This window comes from Chlorocebus sabaeus, chromosome 1 (assembly GCF_047675955.1).
Source record: "Chlorocebus sabaeus isolate Y175 chromosome 1, mChlSab1.0.hap1, whole genome shotgun sequence".
In the NCBI taxonomy this organism is placed as follows: Eukaryota; Metazoa; Chordata; class Mammalia; order Primates; family Cercopithecidae; genus Chlorocebus; species Chlorocebus sabaeus.
The window spans coordinates 68,889,010-68,899,851 of record NC_132904.1 but is presented as its reverse complement, the minus strand read 5'-3'; the positions used below and the strand labels follow the sequence as shown (position 1 = coordinate 68,899,851).

General features: G+C 48.7%; 1 protein-coding gene across 2 annotated transcripts in view; it reads left to right on the top strand.

Annotated features, from left to right (window-relative positions):
* Positions 1-219: 219 nt before the first annotated feature.
* Positions 220-10,842, top strand: part of CLPB (ClpB family mitochondrial disaggregase) — a 147,443-nt gene continuing 136,820 nt past the window's right edge. For both annotated transcript variants that reach the window (XM_008020024.3, XM_008020023.3), the window contains exons 1-2: positions 220-694; positions 4,379-4,430. In XM_008020024.3, coding sequence (XP_008018215.1) covers positions 292-694; positions 4,379-4,430 — 455 coding nt within the window. In that variant the 5' untranslated portion in view covers positions 220-291. The remainder of the gene's footprint in view (positions 695-4,378; positions 4,431-10,842) is intronic.

The window sequence follows — 10,842 nt, the reverse complement described above, 5'->3', positions numbered from 1 at the left end:
ATTCTAATCTTTAGCTCTAATCGCCACGCCCCTTCACCCGAACTCTATTTCCCAACATGCCCCGGGTTCCTATAAGTCCGCAGTCATTGTGACGTAATCCCACAGCCTTCTGGGAAGCGTATTTTATTTGTTCTCCAGCTGGGAAAAGGCTTAGGGCTGTGGACTACCCCTCCCGTGAGGTAGTGCGCAACTCCACCCTGTTCGCGGCGTCTTCGAACGCGCCGCGGCAGCCATGTTGGACGTGGCCAGCACAGGGGCCGGCACCACGGGGTTATCGAAGCAGCTGTCACGATGCTGGGGTCCCTGGTGTTGAGGAGAAAAGCACTGGCGCCACGGCTACTCCTCCGGCTGCTCAGGTCCCCAACGCTCCGGGGCCATGGAGGTGCTTCCGGCCGGAATGTGACCACTGGGAGTCTCGGGGAGCCGCAGTGGCTGAGGGCAGCCGCCGGGGGGCGCCCTGGAACATCGCCGGCCTTGTTCTCCGGACGCGGGGCAGCCACCGGGGGGCGCCAGGGAGGACGCTTCGATACCAAATGCCTCGCGGCTGCCACTTGGGGACGCCTTCTTGGCCCCGAAGAAACACTTCCAGGACAGGACAGCTGGAACGGGGTCCCCAACAGGGCCGGACTGGGCATGTGGGCCCTGGCCACAGCGCTGGTTGTTCATTGCTACAGCAAGAGTCCGTCCAACAAGGGTGATTATGAGATCTGGATCTGAGGAAGGGAGAGGCGGGAAGATTGTCCTAACTTCGTATCTTAGGAGGGTGGGAGGTACTTATAGGTTTAGATCTTTAGAGCCTAAGTCTTGGAGGGACTCAGACATCATCTGGTTATAGGGGCAGGGTGTTGCCCTAGAGACCTCATCATCTCAGAGTTGTATAATCTCCTATCATAGATCCGCCTCCCCTCTCTGGGCATCATTTTATCCATCTGTACAATGGGGATCTTGGACTAAACATCTAATATTACAGCATGGTCCCCTTATGTTTCTCATATTCTGCGTGGTCCAATTCCTCCTTCCTGAGATCTCCAGGAAACGGAAACTATGGGGTGTTTTAAGGGCAACTTCTAGATGGTTTAGAGAAGTTGCCAGACTGCCCCCCCCCAACCCCCGTCACCAAACGTGCTAGAGTCAGGAAGAACCTGACTCGGTTCTAATGCCAGCTTGACCTTTATTTATTTATTTATTTATTTATTTATTTTTGAGATGGAGTCTCTCTCTGTCGCCAGGCTGGAGTGCAGTGGCGCGATCTCGGCTCACTGCAACCTCTGCCTCCTGGGTTCAAGGTATTCTCCCGCCTCAGCCTCCCGAGTATCTGGGACTACAGGCGTGCGCCACCATGCCCAGCTAATTTTTGTGTTTTTAGCTGTTGGTCAGGATGGTCTCGATCTCTTGACCTCGTGGTCCACCTGTCTCGGCCTGCTGAAGTGCTGGGATTACAGGTGTGAGCCACCGCTCCTGGCCAATTTATTTATATAGTGAAGGATAATTTCTTAACATTTTTACAGTACTGTTATTTTGATTCCTTTTGGAGTTCAGCGGCCTGAGTCTGTCAGTGTCAGGATTTTGCTATGTCTGGTCTCACATGCTGTTAGGTGATCTTGCCATGTGGGGTAGTTGGCAGGAGAAGGAAGGTGGATTCCTGGAGGCCCAAGGGCAACTGCTGGGGGACTGGCTGATCCTGATTAGCATCTCATCTGGATCCATGAAGCTAAGCAGCAGCTGAGAGAGTGGATGGAGAGCCAGACTTATGACCTATGTGAATCCAGCCATTCAGGTTCTTAGTCATTCATCAAGAAGACAGACTGAGGCATGGTGTCCATAGATTCCGTGCACCCCAAGCTCTGAGAATTTGGAGCAAGAATGGGGAAGTGGGGAGTGCTTTGACTTCCATTCGTTTGATGTGGCCAGTTGTAAAGGAAAGACTTTGGTCTGGAAGAGACAACACTGGGGATCTTGTTTTGGTTCTGTGTCTAACTCTCATTGTGAATTTGGACTTGCGTCTCCTCAGTGGTTTTCTGTTTCCTCATCTACAAAATGAGCGTGTTGACATAGACGCTAAGGGCATCTAGCTTAGGCATGCTGTAATCCTGTAACTTCCAGCATTTTTAGGGGTACCCACTGTGCGTCTAGTTTTAGGCTAGGTGTGTGGGAAGTCCTAACTTAACACAAAATCAGTCAAGGGGATAGTGCAGGTAGTTGGAATGTAGGGCTGGTGAGTGGTGCTGTGTGTTGTTGGGGGATCAGAGGGCCAGTAGGGTCAGGAAAGCCTTCCTGGAGTATTGGAGACCCCAGAGGATGGGAAATTCGAACTTGAGTTCTGAAGGATGAAGTAGAAATGAAAAGGAGAGTGACCTTGTGAGCCCAATGAGAGCAGGAAATGTATCTTCTCTTTTGTTTTTTCAGGTTATACCAGCAACTTTCCCTAATACCTAGACATCATTTGTCCATCACAGTGTCTGGAACTTAGTAGGTGCTCAATAAATGTGTGAGACTTGGATTATATTCCATGCAAAGGCTTCAGGGAATGGAAATTAGAGTTTCAGGACACCATGGTGTGAGCAGGGGCTTTCTGAGTGGCCAGCTTGGTTGGAAGATAAGGTCTTTGGAATTAGATGAGAGCAGATGGAGTGGGGCTTGGATGCCAGTCAGGGGTGGGGTGGGTGAGGGTGTTGGAATTTCTTCTGTAGGCAGTGAAGAGTCATGGAAGGTTCATGAGCAGGGAATGTTCTGAGTCCAGTGTATTTGGTGAAGTCTTGCCTAAGAAGTTCCTGGGGGTTCCAAACTGGACTTTGTGGCCTATGAACTCCAGCAAGAATACCAGGCTCTGTGTATAATAGATAATGGTCAAAGCCGTGACCAGTTCCTGCTGGAACTGACTTGCCAGCTACCCTGTCCCCTTGAATTAGAGTTTTGACCCTCAGTGCAGTGTGATAGAAACTGAACCCCTTTGGAAGCAAGGAGGCCCTGGTTCTTAGCTCATTCCTCACTCTGTAACCTTGTAGAAGCCACATTTTTTTCTGCAGAGTGAGGGGAGAGTGGATACAGCCATCTCTAAGGAAGTCTTGATCCCCTCCCAGCTGGTGGCTGTCTGAGCCATGCTTGGGTATGTGCTTTGGGTACATCTGGTGAGGTAAGTAGAAAGGACCTGTCACTGGAATCTAGGCCAGGAGGCATCAGTGTCTGAACCACAGGACTGGCTTTCATATGCATGATAAGGTGTATCGTACAGATAAGGAAACTCAGGCTCAGGAGGTTAGATAAGTGTGCTAGGTCATACAGCAAATACGCGACAGAGCCGGGCTAGACCCCAGGTCTGACTGTCTCCAGATCCTGCTCTTTCACTCCACTCCAGTGCATTTGCTCATGGGTGAGTCTGTTGGCTGGACTGAGAGTTCCCTGAGTCAGGGCTGGCTATAAGTCCGTTCAGTGCCCAGCAGTGTAGCTCACAACCAGGCTGGGCACAGAGGGTTCCATGTACCTGATATTGAGCTATTTGTGCCTCTCCTGTTGACTTTTGAGTTTTTCTGAGTCAATCCAATTTTCTCTATGGCCACAAGGTGGTGGCAACAGCCTGCAGGCTGCCCAGACCAGGCCAAACTGACTTAGCTAGCATTACTTTTCTTCTAGGCTTGGTGTTTCCTAACCAGAATCTCTGCTTTGGGTCTCCCTTTCCTGTGCTTAGCACTGGGGAGTTTGCAGACGTCTCAACCGTAATTTCATCTCCTTGACATCCTTGTGAAGCTGGCAGGGCAAGGAGTTTTGTCTGTGTTTTGCAGTCAGGGAAGCTGTGGTTGAGAGGGAGAAGAGCTGTCATGGTCACGTGGTGAGTAGTGGGAGTGGAATGGAGCCAGATCTCAAAGACTCCTAGTTGAGGCCTTCTGCATCCTCAGAGAGACCTGCACCCTGCTTGCTCCCCTCGTTCTACGTTTCCCTTTGGGTTTATGACTTTTGACATCAAGATTCAGAACTGGGTTGAAGAACTAGAGTTGAGGGAGAAAGTGGACAAGGTCAGGGAATGGTTAGTAATAACTCTTACAGGAACATAAAACATATTATGCAGAGCTTCATAGATTATGAAGAGCACACTGTTTACCATAGGCAAGATGTGATGCTAGCAGTTGACATGCATTCCCTCTATGATGAGAGGAGTTAAGAGTTTGGGCTCTATAGTAGAAAGGTGTGGAAGTCAGGTTGTTAACAGTGGCCACCATGTGGGAAGGGAATGATTAGCTTTCTCGTTATATATTGTGGCATCAGTTTGCTAGTTAAAGTCCATGTTTCTAAAGTACTGCTACTGTCTTAGTGGGCCCTCCATGCAGTCCCGAGGCAGGTGTGTCCTGGCCACGGATCTGACCAGTGCCCCCTTTCTCTTCAGATGCAGCCCTGTTGGAAGCTGCCCGTGCCAACAATGTGCAAGAAGTCACCAGGTGAGTTGAACCCCAGGCCTCGCTCTCCCTGACAAGAGAGGCTGAGCAGGGCAGGCCTCTTCTTGTGTGATGACTTTGCTTTAGAGGAAATCCTCACCCTAAGCTGGGAACTGTCCCGTGTGACATCTCTGTAGTCACAGAGTCACCTGGGCTCCCTTGACCCAGATCACCCCTTAGATATTTTCGGTAGGGAGTCAGCTCCCAAACATCCCTGGATCCTTCAGCTATTTTGTTCTTCACTGGGTTGGTTTGGACTCCCCCCGACCCCCACATCCTTTGAGTTCTTCTCTGAATCTTCTGATTTGTTCTCGTTTCCTTGGGGATGGCCACGTGTTACTGCTTGCTGACTGGACAGGTTGCAGGTGGGCATCTATGGAAAGGCTTGGGGATTTGAGACAGAGTTGGAAGAGACCATCTGCCAGAAGGTCTGGGGCTAGAAATGCCTGCCTTCAGGGCCAGGGGCCCATACCTGGCTCTGCCCAGGGACAGACTGCATTTCTGTAGCTTCACTGGCTCAGCTAGTCCCCAGTGACCACTGGGAGGTTGAATTTGAGGCTTATTATTCGGCAAGGGCAAGATTCAACTAGGTTCAACCCAGTGCCAGGTACAGGGCAGAGTCTGTGTCCAGGATGGATGCTCAGACTGGGGCCAGCATGGGGCATCAGTTACAGGGCTATTGGTTAAGGGCAGAATGGCAGAGGTCTTATTCTTGTTGAAACTACTGGCCCCCACTGGGCCTAACCTTGGCCTCTCTTGGCCCTTTATATAGAACTAGGTGGCCACAGGACACCGCCCTTCCTTGCCATCATGTCCGCATGTTAGACAAGAAGTCAGGTCTTGGGGTGGCCATTTCCACACCCAGTGCTACAGGCCCTTAGCGTTCTTCCCCACTTCAGCTTCCTGAACATACAAGAAAATGTTGAAAAGCAGCCATGGCCCCACCAAGACTTACTGCTTTGATTCCCTTTCATTTTATCTGCAGTATTATTATTGATTCTCAAGAGTGCTTTTGAGTGTTAATGTTCAAGCCTTAGTTTTTAATAAACCACTTTTGGAAGTATGGGCTGGGAGTTGTTTTGTAGCCAAATAAATATGATGGAGCAATAGTTTAATAAACATGCAATGATGCATCTTAAAAACCAAGCACAGATGTCATCCTGTTGTTATAAGAGCCATTCATAACTGCAGGCTGTGTGTGGCATGTTCATTCCTCGAGAAACAGATGTGCCTTGCTTCATTCTGCTGCAGTGCAAGGGAGTTACGAGTATGGAAACTGACCCTTGCTGACCCTGGAATCACCTGTTGGCTACTGCTGAGGGCTGCCAGGCTGCGGCTTTCCCCTTTTGGCAGTACATTTGCAGAGCAGCAATGTTGGGAATCCATTCTTCCATCCCCCAGGGGATGCCACTACCCTATTCCATTGAGCTGCCAAGCATTGATTATTTAGTTCTTTCAAATACATGTTTTTCTAATAGCAATTAAACACCCACCTCCAAAATACAGAAAGTAATTGAACTTAACAGTGTATGTGTGATTCAGACAATTTTTCTGAACATTCATTCTCATGTGGATAGTGTCTGTGGGGGCTTTTCACGTGTATCCCCAGGCTGTAGCCTGCTTTTCTCCTGCCTCCTCTTGTCCCACCTCACTTGGTCAGGATGACCCTGTCAGAATCTCCCTTCACTCCACGTGAGGACATCAGAGATGAGCAAGGCACAGACCTGCCCTCAGCGCCCATCTCATACAAGACCACAGAGCTGGGAGCAAGCTGAGCAAAGGCGGGAAGCAGATGCTGGCTGGCTGCTGGGCCTGCAGAATATGTTGATGCTCCTGAGGTGGGATTTGTACAGTGTCAGGAAAGAGGGAAGGTTGTCTGAGAGCAGCTGGAATGTGCAAGGCCTGCCATGCCCAGGGTGAGGAGTTTTGAACTCTTACTCTATACACAGTGGGGAGACGTGGGAAGTTTTTGAGCAGGGGAATGACCCAGTTAAGGCTGACTTGCAGAGCAATGAAGGATGGACTGCATTGGGGAAAGGCTGAGAGCCGATCTGTTAGGAGGCTGCTTCTGTTTCAGTAAGACAGATTCAAGATGATGAAGGCCTGAAGGAGGACATCCTTCCCTCCCCTTCCCCCAAAGCAGTTCTTGATTATGAAAGAATGAGTGGGCCTCTGCTGGGCACTGCAGGTGGGGGTAGAGGGAGCCTGACTATCCTTGCTAGAAGGAAACTTTCTGGAATTCCTACAGCAGGTCCTTATTCAGCCTTTCTGTACCCTAGACTCTGTACAGGTGGTTCCTGCTGCTCTTTATTTCTTACTCTGTGTCCTGGGCTCTTACCTCTACCCAACAGACCTGCCTATAGCAGGATAGAATCCCATGCTCATTTTTTTCTTTTTTAAATTTACACATACAGTCATGCGTTGCTTAACAATAGGGACACATTCTGAGTAGTGCAATTTCATTACTGTGTGAACATCATAGAGTATACCCAAACCTAAATGGTAATAGCCCACCACACACCTAATCTATGTATGGTATAGCCTGTTGCTCCTGGGTTAGGAATCTGTATAGCACATTATTGTCCTGAATACTGTAGGCAATTCTAACACAATGGTAAGTATTTGTGTATCTAGACATATGTAAATACAGAAAAGGTAATTTGTTGCACTGTGATGTTGAGACAGTTACAGTGTCACAAGGGGATAGGAATTTTTCAGCTTCATTATAATCTTATAGGACCACATCCTAAATGCAGTCTATTGTTAACCGACACATCACTGTGTAGCGCATGACTGTAGGTTACGTATGATTGGGTCACCGTGTATATGATTGGTATGGTCAATGATAGCAGTGTTTAGAACAAAACTCAGACCTAGTAAATAATATTGTCCTTTACCCTTCTTCCCCACTTGACCTCTCTAGGGCTCTGTACTGTGCCTGTCTCTACTTGCCCTCCCCCAGCTCCTGTCCTTAGCCCCAGAGTCTTGGGAAAGTTCTGGATAGTGAAGGGCAGAATCCTAAGGCTCTTCTGCCCCAAAGGGGGAGGTGCTCGATCTTCTTCTTCTTCAAGGACACCCTGGAATCTTCAGTCCGTGGGCCCTGGATGCAGGTCCTCCACACAGACGGCCCTCTGCCCTGTGTGTTCATTATCCTCTGCTTACACCTTTCAAAGCTCTAGTGCTGCTTTCCTTACAGAGCCTTCTTGGATTCCTCCCAGCTGGGTGTGATCTCATCTTCATTTGCCCCTTTCCCCCCACTTTCATCCTTAACCTTCCTTCTGGTCTGGGAGAGTACAAGGGTCATCTAGGAAGGGCCATGGCAGCTTGTCACAGGAGGGAGCTCCTTTTGTGGAAGAAAAGCTGGAGGTCAGGTTGAAGAAGTGGCACTGAATGCCACTTGCCACACTGGTCTTTATATGAAGAAGTCTGTGGACAGTATTTCATCTGAAACTGCTGGATTGTGTGCCTCCTGAAGGGCAGGGACAAGGTTGCGTTTTCTACCATCTTTTACCCTGTTCCACAGCACAGTGGCACTTGTTTTTTGTGACTCTTTCTTTGCTTTTTATTGACTTTTCAGTGTACCTGAAGTAAGCAGGTCAGAGTCTTACTTTTTTTTTTTTTTTTTTTTTTTTTGAGACGGGGTCTGGCTCTGTCACCCAGGCTGGAGTGCAGTGGCGGGATCTCTGCTCACCGCAAGCTCCGCCTCCCGGGTTTACGCCATTCTCCTGCCTCAGCCTCCGGAGTAGCTGGGACTACAGGCGCCCGCCACCTCGCCCGGCTAGTTTTTTGTACTTTTTTTAGTAGAGACGGGGTTTCACCGTGTTAGCCAGGATGGTCTCGATCTCCTGACCTCGTGATCCACCCGTCTCGGCCTCCCAAAGTGCTGGGATTACAGGCTTGAGCCACCGCGCCCGGCCCAGAGTCTTACTTTCACACTCCCCTTGGCTGTATCAGAGGGAGGCCAGGTCTCTTCTCCTTCCTCCCTCCCTCCCTGCCTCCCTCCCTGTGTAACATCCATTTCCTCCCTTCTCCCGTGAGGCACTTAAGTTCATCCATCTCTGGCTCCTCAGAAGTGGAAGCCTGGCCTCCCACCTGTCAGCAGTGTGAGCAGGTGGTCCTGCTCCTGTGCTTACCCCAAACCTGAGCCTGAGGAACTGCTCACCCGAAACCTAGGGCACAAGGCAGACTGGAGGCACATCTGTCCAGGCTCAGGCCAAGCCCTGTGAGGAGTTGTCAGGACTGGGACTGGGAAAAGTGAGGCCTCCTGTTCTCCCAGCGGAGATCACATTTCCTTCAGGACTAACTGGGTGAAAGACAACACCCCTACTCATCTCCCTTCTCCCGGCAGGGGGCTAGGCCTCTGCTGAGTGCTTCCCTCAGTTGTTCATCAGCCCAAGCTGTCTAATAAAGGAAGCCTGGTGAGATCAGTCTTGGGCCTCAGACTGCCTGCTCTTTTTCTCCAGGATTTATTTGTTCATTTGACAAAGAGCATCTGCCCTATCCTGAGTCCTCTGCTTGACACAGGGAACACTTGAGCAGGCATGATTCCTGCCCATTGTGACAGAGTCAGGGGTAAGCTGTGGCAATAGGGTGGTCAGTGCTGTGAGACAGGAAACTACAGGGGCTGTAGGAGACCAGAAGACAAACAGCCTGGGGGATCTGAGAAAGCCTTCTAGAGGAAATGACACCTGGTCATAGACTTAAAATATCAGTTGGGCTTTGTAAATAGAAGAGGAAGGCATTCCAGGCAAAAAGGGCAGCATATATGGTAGCACGAGGCAAGGAGCAGCCTGGGGGGTGTGCGGGAGGGGAAGTCACTTGCTGTTCTGTGTTGCCGGATCGCAGTCTGAGGCCAGGAGGGACTGGAGATAGGTAGGGATCTGGTTGTGGAGAACATTGATTGACTCTCTGTTTGTCCCTCAGTCGCCCATCTGTCCAGCCTGTGCTTTGTGCCTAGCCCTGAGCTGAATTTGGAGGAGGAGGGTGGCAACAAAATGAGGAAGGAGAAACAGTCCCTGCCCTGGAGGAGCTCGTGTGCCCTCTGGTGAGGAAGAAGGACATGAGTCAAACATTGAGAGCCAGTGAAACAAGGGACAAATTACGTACCTTCCAACTAACATGAAAATGGTAATACCTAACCCCACAGAGTGGCAGAGCCATTGCTACTAATAACAAAATGATTAATTCATTCAGCCAATACTTATGAGTGCATATTCGGAACTAGGCATTGGGCTGAATGTGGCAGATAACAGTAATGAACAAGACTGGCGCAATCCCTGCCCTCTTGGCACAGTCCAGCTAGGAGTCAGATGACTAATTATGCAACTATAATTATGTACCTCAAAGTGAAGTACAATTTGTCTTCTCAACAAATGGTGCTGGGTCAACTGGATATCGACACGCAAAAGAACACAGTTGGACCCTTATCTAATGCCATACATAAAAATGAACTCAAAGTGGTTCATGGACTTAAATGTAAGAGTAAAACTATAAAATTCTTAGAAGAAAACATAGGAGTAAATCTTTGTACCTTGGGTTGGGCAAAGCTTTCTTAGATGTGGCTCCAAAACACAAGCAATGAAAGAAAAAAAATTGGACTTTATCAAAATTAAAAACTTTCATGCTTCAAAGGACACCATCAAGAAAGTGAAAAGACTCTCACAGAATGGGAGAATAATTTGCAAATCATGTATCTGATAAGGGACTTACATCCAGAATACATAAAGAACTCTTAACAACTTAACAGTAAAAGGTAATTTAAAAATGGGCTGGCCATGGTTGGCAGCCTGAGAGGCAGGAGGATCACTTGAGGCCAGGAATTTGAGACCAACCTGGACAATGTAGCAAGACTCTGCCTCAAAGAGAAAAAAAAAAATTAGCCGGATGTGGTGGCATGTGCTTGTAGTCCTAGCTACGTGGGAGGCTGAGGCGGGAGCATCATTTGAGCCTGGGAGTTGGAGGTTATAGTGAACTGTGATTGCACCACTGCCCTTCAGCCTGTGCGACAGAGTGAGACCGTGTCTTTAAAAAAAAAAAAAAAAAAAAAGGACAAAGTATTTGAATAGATGTTTCTTCAAAGAAAATATACAAATGACCAATAAGCAGTTGAAAACATGCTCAACCCTTATTAGGAAATTCACATCAAAACCTGATACCATTAGGATGGCTGTAATAAAAAGACTAATAAGAGTAAGTTAAGTGTTGGTGAAGATGTGGAGACATTGGAACCCTCATACATTGCTGGTAGGCATGTGAAATGGTGTAGCCATTTTGGAAAACAGTTTGATAGTTCCTCAAAATGTTAAACAGGAGTTACCATAAGACCCAGCAAGTCCACTCTAGGAATATGCCCCAGAGAAAGGAAAACATGAACACTCGTATACATGAGTGTTCATAGCAGCATTATTCATATTAG